This window comes from Podarcis bocagei, assembly GCF_964188305.1.
Source record: "Podarcis bocagei genome assembly, chromosome: 1".
Taxonomy (NCBI): domain Eukaryota; kingdom Metazoa; phylum Chordata; class Lepidosauria; order Squamata; family Lacertidae; genus Podarcis; species Podarcis bocagei.
In genome coordinates, this window is record NC_138125.1 from 109,512,946 (window position 1) to 109,538,959 (window position 26,014).

Genomic DNA, 26,014 nt, shown 5'->3' on the forward strand with positions numbered 1-26,014 from the left:
CCCTAGCTAATAGGACCAGTGGTCAGGGATGATGAGAATTGTAATCCCAAAACATCTGGAAGGTCGAGTTTGCCCATGCCTGGCTTGGAGGATCAGAAGCAACCCATGTGCTTCCAAGCGCCTTTATTCCTCTAAAATACAGCTCACCTCTCTATTGCCTTTTTAGCGTTAAACATAGGTTGCCATGACATCTAAATAGTCAAGCCATGTTCAGCCATAAATGAAAGTCTTGTTTTTGCTCGGTTTTTGTTTCTGTTCTGTTCGTTTGTATTTTGTGTGGTCCCCTACTCAGGTCTAAGGAGGGGTTAACATGCAGGTGAAAGTGATGGTTAGTTGATGAAGGACCCTGTGTGAGAGGCAGGGAAGAGAAGATCTCCTAGGGTGGGAGGGTGGGAGAAGAAAGAGAAGCTCCCAGGTGAGAGCTGGAAGGGATCACCTTCCTCTGTGTGGGACAAGTTAAGATTTACCTGTGAAAGAGAACTTCATATGCTTTCTCTTCTCTCGCTCTCTCTCTCTCCCCCCCCCTTCTTCTTCTCTTTGTATTTGTTTAACTTAGTTTTTTTTTATTATCATAATGTATTATGAAAAGTTTTAATAAAATCTTATTCAAAAGAAGAACCACAAGGCGAGTTCTACTTACAGAACTGGGCTTTTCCAGTTCCTCCTTCACTCTGTGTTCACTAAAACATGCTCCTGAGAATTGGAATCATCCAGACATCCGATGATACAGTGTGCCGCTTCAGGGGAGAAATCAACTGTGGGAAACATCTCTTGCATAAGCTTTAAATGCATTACATAGGAACTACAGGCAGTGTTCACCTAACTAGCTGCTCCTTTTCCTTACCAGGGAAGAGTTGTTCATTCTTTCTCTTCTTGATGAGTTGAGGGACATAATTTCAGTGTACTCTTTTTTTTTTGCAACAGTAGTTCTGTAACCTCATGCAAGATGAATCCGTTATGATTATTATTTTATACGCCCAATTATTTGAAAGGTAGCAAGTTCAACACAACCCAGAGTCTCTTGCTAATAAAATATTCGGAATCAGAAATGCCTCATAGTTTGTGAGCCACTCTATATGTATTCTGTATTTCAGCTATGGTGGCAAGTTACTGCTGATCTCACACACTTTAGAATGTAAATACAACATTGTAGAATAAACCATCCTAGCTTGTCTCGATATGTATAATGTAGACTTCATTTTGCCTGAAGTTTAAGGTGCCCAGTACATTGGGATCTGGTTGGATTTTACTTGTTAACTGTAATGGTGCAATCCTACAGCTGCCCACTCAGAAGTAAAATAGAGTAAAGTAGGTTAAATGGAAGGGATGTGGGTGGCGCTGTGGGTTAAACCACAGAGCCTAGGACTTGCCGATCAGAAGGTCGGCGGTTCGAACCCCCGCGACGGGGTGACCTCCCGTTGCTCGGTCCCTTCTCCTGCCAACCTAGCAGTTTGAAAGCACGTCAAAGTGCAAGTAGATAAATAGGTACTGCTCCAGCGGGAAGGTAAACGGCGTTTCTGTACGCTGCTCTGGTTCGCCAGAAGCGGCTTAGTCATGCTGGCCACATGACCCAGAAGCTGTACGCCAGCTCCCTCAGCCAATAAAGCAAGATGAGCGCCACAACCCCAGAGTTGGTCACGACTAGACCTAATGGTCAGGAGTCCCTTTACCTCTACTAGGTTAAATGGAGCTTTCTCTCAGGTCAGTGGTAATAGGATTGCAGCTGAAGTTTCATCACACAAATGGTCTGGTCTGCTGTCTGTCTGCTACCTTTCAAAGTATTGCTGTTGTTTTATAAACGTGTCAGTGACTTTGCCCCTTCATACTAGGGATACTTATTCCTCCCTTATGTTCTGTCATGATATCTTAAGGTCCATGTACTAAGCTGAAAAATGAGAGAGAGAGAGAGAGAGAGAGAGAGAGAGAGAGAGAGAGAGAGAGAGAGAGAGATGTTGCTTCTCATACTGTTGTCTTTTATGCTATGGAGTATTTGGTTTTTATTTCTTTTAAATGTGCTGTGTTTTAACTTGCAGTTACCACACCTATATGGTAAAGTTTGCAAGTTGCACCTAATGGTTCTAGCCATAAAATAATACTTGATGGATCTTTCCCCCCTCCACAGGCGTTCTCTGGAACTTGTCTTCATGCGATGCAGTAAAGATGACAATCATTCGAGATGCGCTTTCAACGCTAACGAACACTGTGATAGTTCCTCATTCTGGTTGGAATAATTCTTCCTTTGATGATGATCATAAAATTAAATTCCAGACTTCTCTAGTTCTACGCAATACAACAGGATGCCTGAGGTAAATTGCTGTGTTTGTAGTAGTAATCTTAAAACAGCAATTTCTTATGCGGCCTTTGTAAACTAATCATTTCTTCCATCCAAGCTAATATGCTTTGCTTTTGCATAATGAAAAGAAGCAGACATGCAGATTTATATCCAAGGGCATGTTGTTTTATGATTGTGTGCTCTCTGTGTTTGTATTAAATGCTAATTATAGGGTTAAGTTGCGAGTTGCTTTGATGCCAAGTCATTTCTAGCAATTTAATCTTTAAGTTATTAACTGGTCACTACTGTGGTTCAGGCCATTCTATTAGTGTAAGCTTGAAAGAATTATTGCAGACTACACACATCAAAATCATCTAATGATAATTGCTGGTATTGAAGGAGCTACCAAAGGCCCAATTGGGTTGCTTCCCTTTTTCTTTAATCAGCAGAATCTTCCTCCTGTGCCCTATCCTGAGATGCTTTTTATAAGTCCCATCAGTTTCAGGTGTAATTTGTCACATGGTGTTAAGGGCTGCTGTTCAAGAAGCACAATTCTAAAGCCCTCTTAGGCCCCAGAACTAGTTGATTGGTTCTTTGATTTTGGCTACTCTGATTGAAGTCCAAATGAAGTTCAACAAATGACCAGAGCAACTCACTTAAAAACAAAAGACCAAGCTGAAACAGCCCATTCCATTTCACTGCTCAATCTTTGGGAGATTTCTCGTAAGTTTGTTGAGGAAGGGGAGTGTTCAAGGGTTGCAACACACATCTGCCCTATTGGGAGTGCTCTTTTCAGTGGTCATTTCCCCTCATGAGATGTCCTAGAGAGGGCACTGTTCCAGTGAGTGCTGGCCTCCATTCTTTCCACCAAGAGTGCCTTACAGTAATGTAACATTGGGGCATTTTGGAGGAGAAATTTGTGGCTGCCAGGTAAGAGGAGCTCCACCGCTTTAAAAAGACCAAAAAAAAAAGTATCCTCCTCTCACAATTAACAGTTCCATTGCAACTTTCCATCTAATCCCCTCCAAACATTTGTGCCTTTTTCCATTAAACCATGGCTAAGGAAGCTTAACAGTGATGTTGTAATTGACAATTTGCCAACAAACCAGTATCAGAAATCATGATTTGGAGCAACCATAATTGGTGTGATCACAAAACCATGGTTATTGCTCTGTCCCCAGAAGCCACTGTTTCAAGAGGTTAGAGTGCTGAGCAGACATAAAAATGAAAGCAGAGAAGCAGCTTTAAACCAGGGTTTGCCTCTAATTTTGGAAGGCAATACCATGGTTTGGTTCTAAACAATGATTAGCACAAACTTTGATTTGGTGTGGTGTCCAAATTGAATCATAGATTTATTGAAATGATCCTTGAAATTAGTTTTTAAAGTAGCTCATGATTTCAAAAGAGCTCTGTCTTGGTTCAGTTCTGCTTTTGGTCAGACTTGGCTTGCAGGCAGTCAAGGTTAGGGTCAGCAGTAAGGAACTCAGCAAAGCAGTATGATCCATGAATGACCAATATACTGATGAAGTCATCGGCTCAGTAAGGAAAACGTCAAAGAGGATATTGTGGCCAGGATGCAAGCCAGGATCATCCTTAGCCATGTAAACCGTGAAGCCTTGTTTATCAAGTCGTAGTAGAATCAGTGGCTAGAAAGGAATGCAGAGCATCACCAGGTCATGTCACATTTCTGACAACATCTGGAGCTGCAGGGTGCATATATTAAGTTATGTAATAGGACAATAGTTGAAAATGGGGATGAACTGGAACAGCATTTGATGGATTGCACCTTTTAATGGATACATTTAGATTGTTTTCATTCTTTATGCAGAGGCAAACCTAGATTTGTCACCAGGTTTACTCAGGAGCCCATCTGTATAATGTACATGCTGGCAAACGTGCATTTCTCACATTCACATCTTATTTAAGTGTCCATTTATAACATGTCAGCTAAAAATGTAGTGACCTTTTAAACCACAATATGCAACCAGGAATATGTTGGTTGGCAAGTGTGAAGAATAAGCAGACTAATCAGAAGGCAGGATTTGAATTCAAAATGGTCATGTTAGATTAGGTCTGAAAACAAGATAGATTCATAAAGGTGTGGAGGTAGATCCAGAACAGCCTTCCTCAGCCTGGTGCCCTCCACAACATTCGGACGGCAGTCTTATCACCAGTCGCAGCAAGTCTGTGGGAGTTGTATTCCAAATCACCTGGTGGTCACCAAATTGGGGAGGCAAACCTAGATTATGATAAATCACTTCACCAGAAAGCAAGATAAATTGAAGAGCAGCCAAGAGCTCATAAAAGCACCGTTTAATTAAAAAATAGTCCTTGGTTTTTGAAATACAAAATATACATTCTCTTGTGTACACATTGGGTTGTTTCATACAGTGATGTCTCTTTCGTACAAGGACATCCACATAACTAACAGGACCACTGCATAACAGGACCATATAATCCAATGCCTTTCCAGATGTTCCTCCTTCAACAACTACTTGCTGCTACTCCAACAACTTTAACCTGCATCCTAGTCTGTGCTGCTTCACCATGCTTCCCACTGTATTTCTTCACAAACCCCACTGCCTTGTCTAAGATATTCACACAGTCTGTGAGCCAATAACAGCAAAAAATAAATAAACATCACCCAAAGAATAGTCTAGTTTTGCATACATTTTAAAAACATAGACAACAAAAGGAGTGTGTTTTGATTTATTTATTTTCAGGTGGTGGAATCGGGGAGAACTTGCTCAATGTTAGTGTTTTAGCTTCCTTGGCCTTGGGAGGGTTGTAAAGATACAAGAATCTTTTTGGCAGCAGCCGTTCAGTGTGGCCTGGACCCATCCCAGATTAGACCACACTATGCAGACATTGCCAAATGGATTGGCGTTAAGCAGCAACAAGTAGGGTTTTTTTGCAGGCTTTAGTGCAGCATGTGGATCATTTATTGTCAACCACATATCTGGGTAAGAAATTTTGCTGAGCAATAAGGATTGACTGAGAACTGCTATAGGCAGTGCTTTTCCCCCTTTTTCTTTAACCCAGGGTTATTTTTTAGTCACTGAGTGGTCTGGGGAAATGAATCATTGAGGACTCCACTCAGATTTCTGTCTTTAGCCCTAACAAGTACACATAAAGGTATATATTTAATCTGAATTTTTTAAAGCAAGCAGTAGGTTATAGATAGTAAACATTTTTTAAAGCAAGCAGTAGGTTATAGATAGTATTAGAGTGGGAAAAATAGATTTCTCTATCATAATCCTGATATTTGGATGCTATCTCTCAACAATCTATTCTTTATAGCAACGAATATACAGTAATGAGGGGCATTCTGCTCAACAGCTGCCCTGTTAACTGAAAATGTCATTATAAAACACACGCGCACAGTATTATCTGGAATACACTGAGTTGAACTCTGACATGTGTTTGCACTTCATCAGCAAATGATATCATCGTCATATCTAAGCAGCTTTCCGTATGCAGACAATTGGCTGCATGTCTCTGATAATAAGAATACTAAAATACATAGTGTTTATTAATATGCATCACCATTCTGATTCTGGTTTTTATGCCTTAGGAATCTAAGCTCTGCAGGAGAAGAGGCACGGAAACAAATGAGATCTTGTGAAGGGCTGGTTGATTCATTGTTATATGTGATCCATACATGTGTGAATACTTCAGATTATGACAGCAAGGTGTGTAGATCTTTTAACAACTTTTTCTCTTTGTTATCAGGAGAGTTGTCTGGTTTGGGCTGTAATTTGTTTATACCATTGCAGTCACAGAGTTGTTACGCTTTTGTGCCACTGAATGTTGAAGCATGCAAATTAAAGCTGCCTTTCTAAACAGAACCTGGAACTGTGAAATGATGGAAACAAGGATGGGTTTTATCTTCCAGATCTTTCTAGTTTCTTCCCCCTCCCTTGTAGTATTTCTGAAGGTTCAGTGTTTAAGTTGTTGCTCACTTACTCAATCTTGGGTGGGCACAATTCTCATTGACTTGGAGAGGTTCACTGTGACAAAGTTTGATAACCTTTACACTGGACTAACATATAGAGGGATTACTAAAAGGACTCATCATGGTTAAAATTTAGCTGATTCCTATTTCCCCCAATATCCCTTCAAAAGTTTAATTCATCCTTTAAATGTATATTCCCAAATCACTTCTGCGCTATGTATTTCACTACAGAATCTCTCCTGTGTTTGGCTTACAGACAGTGGAAAACTGTGTGTGCACACTAAGAAACCTTTCCTACCGTCTCGAGCTTGAAGTGCCTCAGGCCCGCCTTCTGGGTATAAATGAGTTGGATGACTTTTTGGGGAAGGAGTCGCCTAGCAAAGATTCAGAGCCAAGCTGCTGGGGGAAAAAGAAGAAGAAGAAGAAGAAAACTTCGCAGGAGGACCAGGTTGGTTCCTCCTCATTCCCCATGGCTTATCTCTTATAGGAACCAATATCCAGTTACAGATAGGTAGCCGTGTTGGTCTGCCATAGTCAAAATAAAAAAATTCCTTCCAGTAGCACCTTAAAGACCAACTAAGTTAGTTCTTGGTATGAGCTTTCGTGTGCATGCACACTTCTTCAGATACACATGTATCTGAAGAAGTGTGCATGCACACGAAAGCTCATACCAAGAACTAACTTAGTTGGTCTTTAAGGTGCTACTGGAAGGAATTTTTTTATTAGGAACCAATATGTTAGAGGATACGATGTAGCAGGATGTTTTAAACAATCCTGTTTGGAATTGGCCTAAAAGACAGAGCTCACATATAATAAGTGTTTTATCTTTCACAGTGGGATGGAGTTGGCCCAATACCAGGATTGTCAAAGTCTCCTAAAGGTGTGGAAATGCTGTGGCATCCTTCTGTAGTGAAACCGTATCTAACTCTTCTAGCTGAAAGCTCCAACCCGGCAACTTTGGAAGGTTCTGCAGGATCTCTCCAGAATCTTTCTGCGGGCAACTGGAAGGTATTGTATGAATCTTGAAGCTGTTGCTCCTTCACCCTTGCAGGGTTTTTTGCAGAAACACTGATGCTGTAGTGGAGAGCCAATGGCAACATCCCGTATCCAACATTTTGCAGGCTGTTTTAACCAGGAAATGTACTTCAGGTCACAGGATCTCATATGAATAATATGTAAAGTTGACCAATTAAAAAAAAAAGTAAGATGGTATTCAACCATAGTTTAGACCCATTGAAATTAATGGACAAAACTTGGCTATGTTCATTCATTTCAGCAGTGGTAAAGGTAAAGGGACCCCTGACCATTAGGTCCAGTCGTGACTGATTCCGGGGTTGCGGTGCTCATCTCGCTTTACTGGCCGAGGGAGCCGGCATACAGCTTCCGGGTCATGTGGCCAGCATGACTAAACCGCTTCTGGCGAACCAGAGCAGCGCACGTAAACACCGTTTACCTTCCCGCTGGAGCGATACCTATTTATTTACTTGCACTTTGACGTGCTTTCGAACTGCTAGGTTGGCAGGAGCAGGAACCGAGCAACGGGAGCTCACCCCGTCGCGGGGATTCGAACCGCCGACCTTCCGATCAGCAAGCCCTAGGCTCTGTGGTTTAACCCACAGCGCCACCTGAGTCCCTTCAGCAGTGGTACTTTGAGTCAAACTTAGTGGAATACTGCCCATAATTCATGCATATGGACAAGTGGATATTACTCTGCCCATCAAACAGAAGATAAAGTGCATTTGGTCCTGACTCATTACATGAACTGACATCTCAACAATACCTTAGAATTATGTGGCACAATTATTCTTTTATGTATGGAGTCTAGGAACAGTGTGCCCAGGCCATCCTTGCTGATAGTGGTGTGTGCAAGGGAGGTGGAACATAACTCTTCATAGTATTCTACCTGATGCAGCTGTACAAATATATTTTCCCATTCTATTTGAACACGATGACTGCATTCGGACACAATGTTAAGTCATGTTTCAGTGTTATACAAGAACGAGCCGTCTCAAGCCAGCAAGCTCCATTGTTCTTTCTCCACCTCTGGCACAGAAGCCAGTTTCACAGACTGTAAGGTTTGAAGCCGGTCTGCTTCAACAAACTACACTTGAGGCTACTCATCACAATTTGTCCAGGATTAGCTATCATGACAAGCTAATCTGAAATGTTAGGATGATGCTGACATTACTTTGTGTTGTTTGCTGTTGTTTACTTTGTGTTGTTTGCTCTCTGTGCTAACAGAGCAAGACATAAAGAAGAGTAAAATAAGAAATAAAATGAAAGGAAAAGCTTCCATACTGCACAAGCGTGAGAGGGCAGACAATCACACTGTATTTTTTATTGAAGAAGAATATTTTTTTTCTACCTTGAATGTGGAATAAAAATTTCCAGGAAAAATGTAGGGGAAAGTTAAGAACGTTAAGAGTGGGAATCAATTAAATAGTCTTGCTAACTGAGGGACTTCTGCTAGTGCAGTGGGGCTTCCCCCCACCCATCTCCCCAGTTGGCGGGGCATCATGAAAACCCCCATAACAGCATGTGGGAAGAGGAGATGGAGGGTTTTTCCATCTGGCAAACAGAAAAGCTTGCACTAACAGAATGATTGTCGTAGCCCTACATTGAATTCCTCCCTTGCTATTGTATGAAGTAATGGCATTTTTAATATTTAACTTGAGCTCTGCTCCCCCAGTTCGTACATCTATTCACCTTACAGCCACAGTAGCACAAAGTGGAATGCTTTTGGGGAAGAACATTACCAACATGCTACTGTTAAAAGCACTGAGGGTTTCTTACCAGTGTATAACTGGGGTGGGGTAAGGAGCAAAATTCTTAGCCTCACTTTTTTAAAAAAAGATATTGTTCAGTACAAAACCTCCAAATATTCTAAATCCAGCATTTTCTGCAAGCTGTGCAAAGAAAGGTCACCGCTTAATTAAATTAGCTGAAGCACAGATAGGTTTATCAGCAAATAGGAGATTAATTGCTGTTCACAAATAGGTTTTATCGCTATACACTCCTGCTTACTATATGCACAGCTGGTATACTGTAAAAGCACCAACCTGCATACCTTAAATCGCTTTTGTTTATTCACCAAAGAGATAATAATAATAAAAAACCTCAAATTTCTTAAAGTGACATACTGCCTTAGAACTTCCAGCAGGTGATTTCCTTTTAAAGGAACCAAAAATTTTGTCGTTCCCCACCATAAAATGTTACTGCATATTTAATAGCTATTAAAGCAGTTATAATACCATTTAACATATTTAGTCGAATTCATCTCTTTCTGTGGCCCATAATGAAAACTCTTCAAATGTGAGGTTGATGCCAAACCCACACTTAAGTTAATGCGAGTAGGGTACATAGCTCCATTTTGTGGTTTGGACAGCACCCACTAATTTGTATTAAAATTCGTACATGGTGAAAGAAAAGGTTGGCTATGTTGGTTTTTTAAAATAAAAAAATGTACATGTTTTTAAGTAATTTTGCATTTCTGTCGGTAGTTTGCGGCCTATATTCGAGCTGCTGTCAGAAAAGAGAAAGGGCTTCCGATTCTCGTGGAACTGCTAAGAATGGACAATGACAGAGTTGTTTCTTCTGTGGCAACAGCTTTGAGAAATATGGCATTAGATGTCCGCAACAAGGAGCTTATTGGTAAGTAAGGAGGGACACCTAACTATGCAGGATGTCCATATGAGAAACACTGTATATTTTTAAAAATTAGTTTTGGAGTTTCCTGTAGCCATATTCAGCCCTGCAGCTCAGCCATCACAGGGGATCTCAGTGAGCGAAAGACCTCTGGTCCGGGGTGCATGGAGGGCAGGGGGTGGAAGTAGAAGTCCTATTGCACCAGCGTAACACCACTGGTACTGCCCTGGAAACAACCCTCTGTCTCAATAGCAAGCAGTCGCTGGAAAATGGAACTGTTTCGGACAGGAAGTTATATCTGCAAAGCTTGATTGAAAATGAAATTCTTCATCTTTGGTGTAAAGTCATAACCTTCTCAAGATTCATTATGCTGGTGATGAGTTCTGACAGCCTCCAAACATATTCTTCCCTTGGAGATCAAGAGTGTTTTCAAATTTATTTTTAGAACCTTTTTCCCCCCTCCTGCCATAATGTATGTTTCTGTCAAAATGTTGATATGGATAGGTAGGTGTTTATATAGATGACATGGCCAATTTCCTGCAGATGATTAATTCGGCAGCCCTCTTTCCTCCATCTGGGTTTTCTGTTGTAAAAGTCAGAGTAATATTGATGGGTGTAGCCTAGACCATTGGTTCTAAAACTCTGTGCACAGGGACCGGGGAAAGAGCTGTAATAGTCACTCAGAACAACTCCCTGTTTGAGCACCTTGTGGCTTTCTGAAGTTCACTTTCATGGGCGAACACAGCAGTATAATATGCCAAGGAAACAAAAAGTTGTAAGAGGCATTCATCATACCACTTAAGGATTCAAAGCAATGATTATTTGGGGTTTATGTATAAACCCAGACCCACTTGCACAGACTTCAGGACCCACATGATTGAAAATACTGTCCTAGCGTATGCTATCAGGGCCAAGCTGCACGTGATCTGAATTGGATTGGATCAGTATTATCCCTGTTGTGAAGGCACCCCTGCTCCAGTCAAAATTCTCTGTGTTTTTTTAAGTATTTTCAAAATTCAATCAGGAGACCATCTACATCATGTGTGATTCAGTCCTCTGTTCAACCAGGAAAGAAAGAAAAAAGGGCTTGATTCACATCTAGGTGAATTGTGCAAACTCACAAACCAGCTACAGAATTCTCTGCAATCTACAGGGGTTCCTCAGCAGACAAATGAAAGGGGAAATGGTTCCCTAAAGATGCGTTTGTGTTTCCTGTGTTTTATCATCTGGCCTCAGCTACATATCTATTTCTAAGAGTCTAGAGAGGTGTTGAAATTATTGAGATTATTTTAATCTAACAAAATCAGTGCATTTAGAGATCTATGTCTCAGAAGCCAATGGTCCAAAACCAAAGTTATTACACAACGTTTTGCAAAGGGGAGTTGCAATCCATGTCACAAACTAGGAGAGAAATGAATATTCCTGATTGCAGAAGTGAATGGGCCATTTCCTTGCTTATGCACCGTTCCACTTGTATTTACACAAAATGTTTTTAAATTGTACATTGCTACAGGTATGCAATGGAGTAGCATTTCTTCTTTGGTTATGAATCAGAATTTGTCTGCAGGTGCTCAGCTAGAGCAGAGAATTAATGCATTCCTCATATTACTTACCTGCTAGCTATCATTTATATACAAATACACTTCCAGTTTTTGTGTTACGGGGCCACTGAATGCCCAAACCAGGGCATTTAGTGTACCTTAGCTTTAGGATACTTTTTCTTTGTTTTACTGTGCAGTTTGTTAAATTTCACTGAAAACCAATCCCACAATCTTGGGAACTGATTTTTCTCTCCTATAACAATTATACTTCATATGCATATTTCCTGCTTCTGTACATACTAGATACTGGCCACATTCTCATACAATTGTAAACCATGATTTAGCTTTACCTAATGACTCTGCTTAGTTCAACAAGACAACTTCATGACCCACCAGTTTGAAGATGGCTGGTAATTAAAGCTACCAGAGTCAGGCTTTTAACACAGCAAGGTAGAATTCTCTGAAAGTAAACTATCGACTCTGCTGGCTCTTCTTCCACCCCCATGGGAGGAAAAGGAGAGAAGCATTTAAGCCCAACTGTTCACTTGTGCTCATTCATGTAGCCCTAAATTATGGCTTAGTATCTTACTCAAATGCAGCCTCTAACTTCTCACATTCCATTGGTTCAAAGTTCTGCTAGAAAGAAAGAAAGAAAGAAAGAAAGAAAGAAAGAAAGAAAGAGGATCTGTGTGCCTTGGTGAAATATTTATTGTGTTTTTATAAACCACAGATTGCTAGAAACCAGAGCAATTAATTTGATTGTGTTGTGTTCTCTCTCTCTCTCTCTCTCTCTCTCTCTCTCTCTCTTACTATAAAATGGCTCAGCTAAAACAAGCTTATCTAAAATAAATACATAGATTTGTGTATGTCTGTGTACTTTGGCATGTTGCCACAATCATTTTAATCACATTTTGTTCTAATCCAGCAAAAGAAGGCAATATATTTTTAATTTGAAAAATGACACTGCAGTACCTTGCTGCCACTCTGCATAGCAAAGGGATTTCTTTCTTTTTTTATGAAGTTGTATTAAATAATAATAATAATCTCCCCACACACCCCAGAGTGCTTCTGGATTTGTAAGTCTCCTTTTAGTGTTTCTATGCAGTGTGTTTTTCTATGTGATGCTAAAAATACCTTAGAACAGTGCAACATTCCTGTATGGGCTTCTTTTCCTCCCCAGGTAAATACGCTATGCGAGACCTGGTAAATCGCCTTCCCGGAGGCAATGGGCCAAACATTCTCTCTGATGAAACTGTGGCAGCAATCTGCTGTGCTTTGCATGAGGTCACCAGCAAAAACATGGAGAATGCCAAAGCCCTGGCTGACACAGGAGGAATAGAAAAACTGGTGAACATAACAAAAGGAAGAGGTGACAGGCAAGTGGAACATTAGAAAGTCTCAAGTGAAAAATCTCTTGATAAGAGGAACTTAAGAAAATTTGTGGTCTACACAAAGATTATTTATTTATGCATTCTTGTCTTACTTAATAAGCTGACCAGCCTCATAGAGTTGCAATCTGTTCTGCACGGGAGGAGATACCTTGGCATTCATTCCTTGTGATTTTTCTAAAATCCACGCTGTGCCTGCCAGTTTCCTTATTATGTATAATTTGTGTGTGTGTGCGAATTTTTGCAAACCATCCCTAGACCAAAATCTTTGTGAATTTAGAGGAAATGTCATAAAACTAAGGTGTCGTTATAAATTAGATCAGGCATAGGCAAACTCCGGCCCTCCAGATGTTTGGTACTACAATTCCCATCATCCCTGACCACTGGTCCTGTTAGCTAGGGATGATGGGAATTGTAGTGCGAAAAATCTGGAGGGCCGGAGTTTGCCTATGCCTGGATTAGATCTACCTACACAGATGCTGCTGAACTAGATAGACCTTTGGCCTGATCTATCAATTTTTTAAAAATGTTCTTAACAATTACAAGAATAAGGAAAACAGCAGATAAATTAATGGTGCCATGTCCAAGCTCCAAAGCATTTAGGTAAAACCAAACAAAATGAAATGAATAGGTCTTTACAAAGGGAAAATATTACTTCAAGGGAAGAAATTTCACAGTTTTAAGGGGGCCACTACCCCCCCCCAAAAAGCCCTGTGCCTCATATATAACAATCTAATCTCAAGTTTATCAGGATCAACTCCGCTTTTCAACAACTTAATGTTCAGCGGGCTCATAGAAAAGGAAGTGCTTCCCTTAAGATTCTAAGAATGTAGTGAGTGCCTTGAATTTAGGCACATATACAAACTGGTAAAACTATAGAGGTTTTAAAGCAGGTATAAAATGTAATCTGCTAACAAATGTTCACTCACACTTTGTACCATTTTACATTTCCGAGCCAGCTTTAAGAGCTCCGCAATAAAGAGCATTTCAGTAATCTAATATAGAAAAATACCCAAATTATGAATGTTTTTTAGCACCAGGCCCATTTCACATGGCTATCTGTGTTGTTAAAAAGCGTTCCAGGCCACAGCCGCTGCTTCCTCAACATCCAGGAATGGTGCTGAGTTCACGGGTACTCCCAAACTGTGAAGCTAATCCTTACAGGGGGAATGCAAAGCCAGCCCCCCACCCCACCCCACCCCGATATTTTCATCCATCTGGGCAATTAAATGAGCCACCATTGTCACATATCTCTTTGTCTGCATTGAATTTGCTAATTCGTCCTAATCTAGTCCATCACTGGTTTTGAGCACTCATTCAGAGAGATCACCATCACACCTGGATCCAAGAAAAAGAACAAACAAAACTGGGTGTCATCAATATATCAGTGACACCAGGCTCCAAATACCCAGATTACTTCACCCAGTAGTTTAATGTAAATGTTAAATAGCATGGTAAATAATACTCAAAGCTGTGGAACCCTACAAAACAATTCTCATGAGAAGAAGCAATTCTATTTGTGCAGTATGTGCATGTCTAGTAATATTGTACACTAAACGTAAACTTTTTTACTTCTCAGGTCATCACTGAAGGTTGTCAAGGCAGCAGCCCAGGTGCTGAACACATTGTGGCAATATCGTGATCTCCGCAGCATTTACAAGAAGGTAACACATAAAAGCTGTTCGTACAAAAATTAGTATTCATCAAGATGCAATTCCACAATGAAATCTAAACTAGTTCTTCTAATGAAATGTCATTCATTTTTCATATGACCTCCTTTTTCTTGTTCCACAGGATGGTTGGAATCAAAATCATTTTATTACCCCAGTGTCAACACTTGAGCGTGACAGATTCAAGTCACATCCCTCCTTGTCTACAACGAATCAACAAATGTCGCCTATCATTCAGTCCGGTCAGTTAATAAACCTTTCCCTTCGTATGTGGCCAGATTAGATGTTAATTTCCCCGATCAGCTCTTCTTCACTCCTTTTAAAAACCTTTGGAGGCTCATTCCCAGTTTTTTACTTCAAGCATATTCTTCTCATATATAGTTGAAGCCATCAGACTGGTTTTTGGTATGACAGAATTCAACGAACAGTCTATACATTTTTAACCAGATAACCCTCCACAGCACTTAGGCACCCTGCCTCTGTGATGTACAAAGAGACGATATTTACAACCAGGCCTAAACAGTATTAATTTAAGAAGACAGGGTCTTCCATGGAAAGCTGCGGCTACTGTAGTTCATGGTGAGGAAAAAGGTTCCCTGCGCGTTAGCTGAGCAAACCCCTTTGCCCCTCTGGCTCTCTTGGGGGAAGATCCTCTTCTGGCTCTGGGGGAGGTCTCCTCCCAAACCAGGAGGACTCTCCAGGGTGTTGTTGTTTAGTCGTGTCCGACTCTTCGTGACCCATGGACCAGAGCACGCCAGGCACTTATGTCTTCCACTGCCTCCCGCAGTTTGGTACAAACTCTCCAGGGCACTCCCAATTTACTCCCAATTTACACGATTTCATGTATGTGCATTTGGGCCCGGAACCTCAGTGTAAATGGTTATGCTACCTGCATATCAGGGGTGGGGGGTAGGAGGAGAATAGTAGGCCCATATAGCTACTGTATTCTAAAAACATAGATTTATACACATTGCCTGACTCTCCACAATCTTGGCCAAACACTCTAATGAACATTGACTCCCAACTTTAAGGTGTTGCATCTCTTTCTTCTAGAGAGTCTATATGAATGTTTTAAGGAATTACATTTATTGCCGCTTTTTCTAATGTCTGAAAGCCTATTATTACAAAGCATTTCCGAAGAACCCTCTACTTTTTCCTGACCCTTTTGTCTGGCACTGATTTTCTCTCTCCCCGTCTCTTTCCCTCTCCTTTCTTCTCTTTCACCTTCTTTTCCCCAGTTGGAAGCACATCTTCATCACCAGCGCTATTAGGAATTAGAGACCCTCGTTCCGAATATGATAGGACCCAAACTTCTATGCAGTATTACAATAGCCAAGGTGATGGGATTGCACATAAAGATATGTATACTGGTAAGGGACCAGTGAGATGGAAAATGAAAGCTTGGTACATAATTTTTAAACTTCTTGCTTACAAAAAAAAAAGCATGTTCTGAATGAGAAAAAAACAACATGTCATGCAGCGAACGCAAAGAGGGTCAGATCATATTCATAGTAGCAATAGAATAACATCAAAAAGTAATGAGTGTTATTCAAGCACATATTTAAACCTGTCTGTAAAATATTTTATTGCATACTACTTTTCAAGAAACACACGCTTATCTTATGAATGCTGGCAAAAACATTTCACTGCATCACAGGTTATAACCCAAATTCAGCAGCAAGCAATTCTCGCTAAGGGACTCTCTGCCTCCTTACTTTCATCTTCCTTCTGTCATGAAGCATAGCATCATTATACAGCCAATATGTCTGAGGAGGGGGTGGAACCTGCAAGGCAGGTTTTGGCAGAGAGAAGCACAAATTATATGCATCCAAATAAACCACTGAAGTCAAATGTGCACCCCCCCAGCTCCATAAGGCTGGATATCCAGGTGTCTGTTTCTAGAGGTGGTTGTTGTGGTCAGAACCTGACCTTGCTCTTGTAGCCTCCCCCCAAGGTGGGAAATACTGGGATCCTTTATTGATATGTATCATACAGTTCTGTTCCTCTTTCACCGAAGTGTGAAAGTCAGCCCAGCATGACACCTGAGCAAATCAAATATTGCTTTTAATACTCTGTTGCCGTTTTCCCACAGGGTCCAGCAAGCCTTCGCCAATTTATATCAGTTCCTATTCTTCACCAGCAAGAGACCAAAATAGGCGTCTGCAGGTAAAAGCTGAAATCTTAATTTTAAAAAATGACCATATTGATCACCAGGAGAGAGTGCATTTTCCTTTAACCTAATGGCTTTTAAACCATTTTCATTGATGGATTCCTGCTGCCTAAAGTAACTTACTAACTTCAGGCAATGCTCTCAGAATGCTACGGTGCCCGGATTATGGTTCTCAACACTGCAACTGCAGTGCAGCAGTAAAGCAAGGCTCCATCTTATCCCATTCCATACAAATCTTCTTTTGGAATATTATTTTTCTTGTTTTCTATGAAATAAAATTGCAGTGTACTACACAGCCTTCCGCATTTCCCTTTTAATATACCCTTTTGGATCACCCTTTCTCCACCACAGGCCCGTACAACTTGTAACCTATTAAGCTGCTGAACCCAGCAGCCCACCACCAGATTCAATAAACTTCCTATTTTGCTGTATGAACAACCATGGGGAATGTCAGATACCTGTCAAATGTGGCTAGTGAGCTCTGTTCATCTTGGTGGGTCAGCAGTTGTGTAGCCCTGCTGTCTCCCACTTCTCTTCAGTGTCTAATGGCCACGTGGGCTTTGCTGGTTTGTTTGCACAAAATTCTTTGAAATACCCAATCTCAGAAGATTTACGGTAGATTCCAATCTGGTCCTCTTGCACTTGCAGAAGAGCTTTTCATCCTACAGAGGCAACAGCTAACAAAAGAGGAAGGGAGGCCATTTTTGCCAGTTCTCCCTCTCCCCTGCATCCCCTAGCAGCCCCTGAAAATCAGCTCTAGAGAGTTGGGGATTCACTAGAACAAAGTGAGAAGTGGCAATAGGGAAGGGGAACTTGGCCATTATAGAGATAGATTAGACTACAGTGGTGCCCCGCAAGACGAAATTAATTCATTCCGCAATTTTTGCCGTCTAACGAATTTTTCGTCTTGCGAAGCACGGTTTAAACGGTTTAACAAAGTCGCAAGAAGTTTTCGTCTTGCGAAGCAAGCCCATAGGGGAATTCGTCTTGCGAGGCAAATCGCGAATGAAAAAACCTTTTGTCTAGCGAGTTTTTTGTCTTGCGAGGCATTCGTCTTGCGGGGCACCACTGTATATCTCCCCTCCTCTTCTGTTAGCAGGCACCTCTACTGGATCAAAAGCATTTCAAAAAGTGCAAAGACCCCAGTTGGATTCTTCCCTGAGATTCCAGACTGCTCACCAGTTTATGGCTTTATTGATTTCAGTACAGTGGTACCTCAGGTTAAGAACTTAATTCGTTCTGCAGGTCAGTTCTTAACCTGAAACTGTTCTTAACCTGAAGCACCACTTTGGCTAATGGGGCCTCCCGCTGCCGCCGTGCTATTTCTGTTCTCATCCTGAAGCAAAGTTCTTAACTTAAGGTACTATTTCTGGGTTAGCGGAGTCTGTAACCTGAAGCGTCTGTAACCTGAGGTACCACTGTACTAGGATTTTTCAAGAGATAAGCACAAAGGATTGGGCAACTGATGCAAGAAAACATTGAGAAGTCAAAGTTATATTTTGGGGTTTTGGGGGTTTTTTTGTTTAAAGAACTATCCAGAAAAATGAAAAATGTTAAGTGAACATTTGTGTCAAGGATCTATAACAAGTGTTAGACAGGAACTGAACAAAGGACACAGGGTTACACCATAGTGGCATGCAAAACATCTTCAGACTGTAAATTTATAAGCAACATTTGCAAATTATGTGCTGTGATAAATGCAAATGAATCGTTTCCTCACTCAGGAATAACTAATTATGCATTCTTAAAGAAGTGCAAGTGTTTAGGGGTGTAAAATTAGAAAGTCAACAGCACAACAAGAATTGCAATTAGGAAAGAATGAAAAAAGGCCAAAAAAATAAACAACAGTATAAGTATCTTCTACCGAGAGGAGGCTGATGAAGTGCCACAGCAGCAAGGGCCCCTGGTGTAAGAGCTGGGGAAACAACGGATCAGCTTGATTGGGAGTCCTTTGCTTTACACCTGTCTTCACTCCTAAAAGTTTGTTCAGATGTTGACATAATATTTGTAAGAACTGGGGAAACTCAGAGGACAGAATAAGAAAAGAGCAAGTCAGATTCTAAAAGATACCTTGGGCATAATCAGAATTGCAGAAAGATCAAATTGTACCAAGAAATGGAAATTCATCCTCTTATACATGCGACATAGGCCATACTAGTTGTAGAACAATTGGTGATTGTACAACGGAGCCTGCAACAAAATGTTGCAGTGTGGTATTTTCTTTTCCTGGAGGCCAGAAACCTAGATAGCCATGTCCTTTTCCAGACTACTACATTTATTTCCTATCCCCCCCTCCCACTCACACACATTCCCCCCCCCCATGGAAATATGGGTCTGAAAGAAATTAATGAAGTTTGAGAATGGTTTTACAAAAGGCTTTCTTTCTATGTGCAAAAATGTTGCCCCACACCTCACGTTCATGTGAATGGATAAATTGCTACTACAACTATACATAGATCAACTGAGGTATTTTTCCTTCCCTTCTTTTTGCTTTTTCAACAGCATCAGCAGTTGTACTACAGTCAAGATGATTCCAACAGAAAGAACTATGATGCATACAGGTTATATTTGCAGTCTCCACATAGCTATGAGGACCCATATTTTGATGACCGAGTTCACTTCCCATCTGCAACAGATTACACAACACAGTATGGACTGAAATCAGCCACAAACTATGTAGACTTTTATTCCACCAGACGACCTTCCTATAGAGCAGAACAATACCCTGGGTCACCTGACTCTTGGGTGTAGCATTAGAAAATCACGAACAGAAACATATCTTTCTAACTTTTTTTGAAAAGCGATTGAGTTATGGGTTTGCTGTTTTGAGGGGAAAATGTGGAAGTGAATTGCAAAGAAGGAAACAAGGAAGAGGTTGTTTTTTCCCCCCCAAAGGGGATTATCTTTGAAGATGGGAGAAAATTTGGAAGAGGAAATTGGAAAGGGAGAACTTTTGCTGTTTAGATGTTAGATCTAATTACTTGTAGTTCCTATAGTCTGGTGAAGGTGTGGGCAATGTGACGAAAGGTTTGAGAATTGAGGGGAAACGGCTTTGGGAAATGTGTAGGTCAGAACAAATTACAGATATGATTTTTTTTTTAAAAAAAGAAAATGTGAATAAAAGTCTTGTTCTCATAGTTTGTACAGAAAAAAAAATATGGATGCCCTTCTTGTTTTACTGCTGTTACTAAATGTCAAGATTATATGCTATCATGTCTTGTAAATTTCTTTTCGGTTGGTGTAAATATGGAAACGCCACATTGGTTGGAAGTGCCATCATTTGTAATGCCGTGCGTCATTTTAAAACTGATTTCAAAAGCTGACATCTTTTAAAGAGAGAGAGGAGGGGGGAAAGGAAGAGAGATCATACAAGGAAATGTTATAAATAAATATCATTTTGTTTTTAAAAATGAACGGTGTAATTTTGAAAGCACAAACCTCTGGTCCAGTATATCTGCACTTTTCTTATCCCCTGCCTCATTCACAGAGTACTTCACTGCCATTTTTTATGCCTATGGGGGGAGGGGAAATAAATGTGGACGTCTCATCCATGGAAAGTAGATCCCTGCTCATTCTTCTTCCTTTTCTGTGTTTACTGTTAAGGAACAAATACAACAAATGTGTATGCTCATTGTGAGTTGTAGAATCAGGTTAAATATATATCTATACATATATATATTTCCAAGCATTTCTACCATTTTCTTATTTTTGTGAAGTTCATCTATTTCTTATTTGTCAAGCTGGCATACCAAAACATAAAATTATGCACTTTCTCATGTACTCATGAAGCCAGTAGCTTTCACGGTTTATATTCCCTTTGGGGGGGGAATGAAAAGACGCAGAATAAAGTAGATATAAATTCCTTTTACAGAATATTTTTGTAAGTAATCTGTCCAGCTGGCTCACATCCCTCTTGATTTATTGTGCTTTCATAACCGAGCGTTAATTAATCGCATTCATTTTCCTCCTGGCCCGTTGATAATTGCTAAATATTTAGACCACAATACTCATTAACTTGGGTGTATTTATATTGCTTTGCCTGCATCTGTTTGTTAGTGTTATTCCATAGGTGGAACCCATTAAAGCCTTTAAAAGCGCAGAGGGGGTGCACCAAGAGATAAAACGTATCTTATTTTCAGGCTTGCAAAGGGTAATTATCAGCTCTCCACCTATTCTTATTTATTTATTAACAATGCTTGTATTCTTCCCCATAATCTCTGAGACATTATTGTTGTACAGCACAACAATCTTTGAGACAAGTAGAAAACAGCAAATTCAGTTTATATTACACCTTAATTACATAGGAACTCAAAATGGCATACATAGGTGCCACTGGCAGTTTCCCACCCAAATACTGACCACACCTAGACCTCCAATAGCATCATCAGGTTGCCTCACCCTGTGTCTTCAGGCCAAACCTTTTGTATCCATTTTTGGCATGACAAAGGCATCTTTCTGCGGAATGCTTTGCTCCAAAGGTTGATTATTTCAGAGGATAACTCCACATATACATCAGTGCTGTTTTTCCCCCTGGATGCTAGCTTCTTGAATTGCTGCCTTCTGTATGAAGGTCCAAGATAAAACCTCTCGCTCTGCCACGTGTGTTGCTTCACCGCCAAAAGATGCACCTCCTATATTGCTAGACGGCTGTTTCATTTTTTGACCTGGCCAACAATAACACGATTCTCAGTGTTAATGCCATTTACCAGAGAGCAGCCAGAGGTATTGTATGTGCTTGCAGACTGGGGCATTATGGAACATAGGAAACTGCCTTATACTGAATCATACCAGTGGTCCATCTAGGTCACTATTTTATGCACTGCCTGGCAAGGTCCCTCGGGTTTTCAGGCAAGGCTCTCCCCCAGCCCTACCTGAAGATGCCAGATGTTGAACCTGAGACCTGAAGTACAAAGCAGCACTCTCCCTCTGCATCTGATACACTGAGCTAGTGTTTCTCAAACTTTGGTCCCCAGCTGTTGCTGGACCACAACTCCCATCATCCATAGCTAGCAGGTCAGGGCTAATGGGAGTTGTAGTCCAACAACAGCTGGGGACCAAAGTTTGAGAAACACTGCATTGAGCTATGGTCCTTCCTGAGTTCAGAATATGAGAATCTCTGAGACACTTCAAAGTTTGAGAAAAACATGGTAAATTACTAATTCTAGGAGAATGTTTTGGGGGAAATTGAATTCTGGCCAGGGCTGATGGGGGTTACAGTTGAAAAAGTCCGGATGATGTCAGGTTGCCAATAAGAAATGAGCTGAAGGGTGCTACGGCATTTTATTCATTTATAATACAGTAGCATTAAATATCCTTACGCTTTTCGTCACAAATCTAATGTTTACACGTATTCATGGGGTACTTTTAAGACGAGGGTTTTACAAGTGTCAAGAACACTGAACCAGCATCTCTTAACACCTATAAGCCATGTGGAGACTGCCAATTACCATTTTGATCACACTAGGCTAGCATCATCAGCAAAAGTGATGCTGCCAAAATCAATGAGTTGCTTGTAACCCCCATATAGCTTGATTGGTGGGGGGAGGGGAAACAGCCTTATAGATTCGACATGCTGTTCCATCAGGGAGCCTCTTCAGAGATTTCTCCTTTTTTGGTGCAAAAACTGCTTGGCCTATTGCCCTCAAGCTGTTCTGTCGTGTTTCAGCATTTGCTTACTTTGTGTGCGTCTGTCTTCTCTTTTTTTCTGCTTGGTCTCATAATTTATGCACTTTCTAGATTATGGAGCTTTAATTATGCAAATGAAATGTAATGGCGAGTTTCCATTTATTCCTGTTTGGCATGTTTTATCCCCCCTCTTTTCTTTCTTTTTAATTAATGCAGGATTAATGTCAGGTCAGCAAGTTAAGCTTGCAAGTGTAAGTTGACCTCGCCAGTGGGAACAATTACACTGATGAAAAGGAGTTGCTTGAGCTTGACAGCCTTTGGAGTGGAGAGACGCTCCTCTGGAAATTAGGATGTTAGGATGGTAAAAGGGATGCAATTTTGTGCATTCACAGTGAAATTATGTGGTGGAAATATGGTGCAGGGGTGTGTGAATTAGCCAACATTTGGAGGCTTCCAAAGGAAGGAGCTTTCACAGCTGCAAGAAGACCTTTATCTGTAACCTCATGACGTAGACTTAATAGACAAACTGTTATAGACAAACGTTCTCTCTTACACAACTCTCTGTCTGCTGTAAGCCATAGCCACGCTGAATTAAAATAATGTATTTGCCTGCCCTGAATTGCACTGAAAAGATTTGATTGCATAATCCTCTGTTGCTATGAAAGGTCAGAACTACACATCGTTGGAGAAACATGGTTGTTTCCAAGAAACATAGGCTCCGTGTTTCCTCCCCTTTCCCTTGCTAATACTTCTTTGTAAAATATATACCCCACCCATCATTAAACAATCATAGGACAGGTCACAATGATCAAAGCTACAAGAACCCAAACAATAAACATTAAAACAAAAAAAATACAATTCCATCTGCCACCACGGTATAGACCAAGGGTCACCAACTTGGCACCTTTGGGTGCCATGGTGCCTGTGAAGGCTTTCATTGGTACCCCACGCAGGGCTCCCAGACTCAAAGCTTGCTTGTTCTTTCTTTCTTTCTTTCTTTCTTTCTTTCTTTCTTTCTTTCTTTCTTTCTTTCTTTCTTTCTTTCTTTCTTTCTCTTTCTTTCTTTCTCTTTCTTTCTTGTAAGCATCTCTGGTCCTCCTAGGAGAAAAGTCATGACACAAAATTTGTACCCTTCTAAACCATTTATGCTCCTGCCAACCTAGCAGTTCAAAAGCACGTCAAAGTGCAAGTAGATAAACAGGTACCGCTCCAGCGGGAAGGTAAACGGTGTTTCCGTGTGCTGCTCTGGTTCTCCAGAAGCGGCTTAGTCATGCTGGCCACATGACCTGGAAGCTGTACGCTGGCTCCCTCGGCCAATAAAGCAAGATGAGCGCCGCAACCCCAGAGTCGGCCACGACTGGACCGAATGGTCAGGGGTCCCCTTACCTTTTAAACCATTTATGTGAGATGAAAAAGCCTGTCTGCTTCTGCCTATCATTGTTTTTAAACCAATGAATGAAGTTGGAGCTGTGATTGATAAGTTTGGATACTGGCAATAGGAATCTCTGGGGTCCTGAAGAGCTATTGTTTCTCCCTCCCCTTTTCCTGCTTCTGTCTTATTTTTTAGACCTTGGATACACCCGTTTTCTGCTCGGGGTGTGTGTGTGTAGCAGTGTGTAGCTACTTGAGAGGCTTTTAAAAAAAAGTGTGTGTTGGGGTGGGGAGAAATTCAAGCAGGTATCACATTCTCCTGAAGCAACACTATCTAGCTAGACTTTATTTTGTGCTCTAGATACCCTTCCCAGATCCTCCTTTGGTATGGGCAGAAGCTATTCTTGCTTCTCTAAATATGTTGGGTGATACCCAGTGGTGGTTTCCCACTTGTACCAGTCATACTTCCCCTTCCGCTCTTTCCCTCCGGGAGCCCCACGCACACCCCCAAAATCTGCTCTGGGGTGTGCTGCAGTGGGGCGGAACAAAAGGGCAAATCCCATTGTGTGAACATTGAGATGACCTTAGATCTTGCCCATTGCAATTACCTTACACTAACTTTATTTGCATGGTTCATCTATATATGCTCAGTAACTGTACGTTTTTGTTTTGATGGGGAGCACCTACAGTTCAAAGATCTAGAGGACACTTTTTAGAGCCAGCAATATAAAAGCTGAAGGATTTTTCCAACGTAGCGTAATCTCGCTCTCTCAGTTTTAATACATCTCTGGTTTGTTAGCAGGAGTCTCTAGCAGCCAGCTAAATGTAAACACCTGCCAAGTCATGAATACTTTCAAATAATGTTAAAAGTATCTTCTGTATTTTTATCTGAGCAAAACCTATTCAGTTTCATTAAAGTCCCTGGAAGTTTTCCAAGCCTGCCAAGCTCAGTCGGTTTTCTGTACTAGGTTGTTTGGGACATGTTTTAAAAAGAAATAGAAGAAAGAAAAGAGGCTGCTGTTTCACGGAAATAAATGAAGGTTGCACTATTACAAATATATTGGAGAATGCCGAACTAATAAAAAGAACAGCATTCTTATATAAAATGTAGGCCTTGATTAGCAAACTACTTTTTCATTATGGCCAGCATTTAAAGGTTTTACAACATCAACAAGTAATCACTTGTTCTTCAGGAAAACATCACAGACTGAATAGAGAGCATTGGCAAAGGTCTCAAACTTTGCATCACACTGCAGTTATTATGTGAGCTTTCATGCAGTCTTGAGAATTGGCCTAGGTCTTTTGACCTGGGTGTTAACAATGGAAGAGTGGGCATTTTGTGCATTGTAATATTGTACAACACATAGAGGCTGGGTCGGGAGAGTTGACAAAGGACCAAAGTTAACATACTGTACATAGGGACAATTGCAACTAGAAGTAATTGTGAGATATTGGAGTCAAGTGGGAAGATCAGAGGCTGCAACTCACAGTGAGAATGAGCAGGTGTGTCTATAAGGTGGAGCTATGTTATGTGCTGATTTTATCAGCTTGCTGTTTGCTTGCAGTGAAGGCTGCTTCGCACAAACTTGCACCTCACATCTACATAGGAACAAACACAGGAAGCTTTGTTGTACTTGCATTCTCCCTAACACACATCACAAATAAATTTGATTATTGTCCTGTTTAGAAGCATGAAGTCAGATGGCATTAGCAAAACTCACCTTGCCATTACCTGACAAAGAGTGCAATTATGTGTTTTTTTTTTTAAAAATGATATTTATTGAAATTTTACAGACAGTAAAAAGTTACAGAATTAAAAATAAAAAATAAAAAAATAAAAAGATACAAAGTTACAAAGACAAAATACATGAAAAGTAAAAAACAATTAAAAACAAATCAATATTTTCATGTCTTATATTTCATTTACTTGTTTCCTGACCTCCTCACACCTCCCTTTTTTGTATTCCAGTTCACATGGTTAATTCAGCAAATCCCTTCCCTCTTTGTTTTTATCTTAATTCTATATCTTAACATAGTATAACTTCGTATTTTCATCTAGTTATCAATCCATTTTTACATATTCTTTTTAACCTTATTGCTAAAGCCGTTTCATTTCAATCCAACATCATTTTAACATTCATTAATTTTACAATATTTCTGCAAATAGTCTTTAAATTTCTTCCAATCTTCTTCTACCAACTCTTCTCCCTGGTCTCGGATTCTGCCAGACATTTCCGCCAGTTCCACAAAGGGAGCAATTATGAGAGTCAAAATCTGTCCACATAAAGCTGATAACATTCCTATTGTTGGCCTGGAATCAAAGGCCACTTCAGGCAGATAGAAGTTATTGCTTTCTCTGTCCACCCACAAACCATAT

General features: G+C 40.6%; 1 protein-coding gene and 1 long non-coding RNA gene across 8 annotated transcripts in view; one reads left to right on the plus strand and one right to left on the minus strand.

Annotated features, from left to right (window-relative positions):
- The window catches only part of PKP4 (plakophilin 4), a 95,862-nt gene extending 75,811 nt beyond the window's left edge, over positions 1-20,051 (plus strand). For 4 of the 7 annotated variants that reach the window (XM_081187344.1, XM_081187347.1, XM_081187341.1 and 1 more), the window contains 11 exons: positions 2,123-2,306; positions 5,847-5,964; positions 6,484-6,675; positions 7,062-7,235; positions 9,728-9,878; positions 12,594-12,789; positions 14,381-14,465; positions 14,596-14,713; positions 15,710-15,841; positions 16,564-16,637; positions 19,144-20,051. In XM_081187344.1, coding sequence (XP_081043470.1) covers positions 2,123-2,306; positions 5,847-5,964; positions 6,484-6,675; positions 7,062-7,235; positions 9,728-9,878; positions 12,594-12,789; positions 14,381-14,465; positions 14,596-14,713; positions 15,710-15,841; positions 16,564-16,637; positions 19,144-19,392 — 1,673 coding nt within the window. In that variant the 3' untranslated portion in view covers positions 19,393-20,051. The remainder of the gene's footprint in view (positions 1-2,122; positions 2,307-5,846; positions 5,965-6,483; positions 6,676-7,061; positions 7,236-9,727; positions 9,879-12,593; positions 12,790-14,380; positions 14,466-14,595; positions 14,714-15,709; positions 15,842-16,563; positions 16,638-19,143) is intronic. The other 3 variants (XM_081187345.1, XM_081187346.1, XM_081187343.1) reach the window with 2 other exon arrangements.
- A 47-nt stretch (positions 20,052-20,098) lies between these two features.
- Positions 20,099-25,331, minus strand: LOC308583692. The gene is made up of 3 exons (XR_014006354.1): positions 23,653-25,331; positions 21,040-23,397; positions 20,099-20,236 (listed from the first exon to the last, which is right to left on the minus strand). It is a non-coding gene; the product is annotated as an uncharacterized lncRNA (long non-coding RNA).
- Positions 25,332-26,014: the final 683 nt, after the last annotated feature.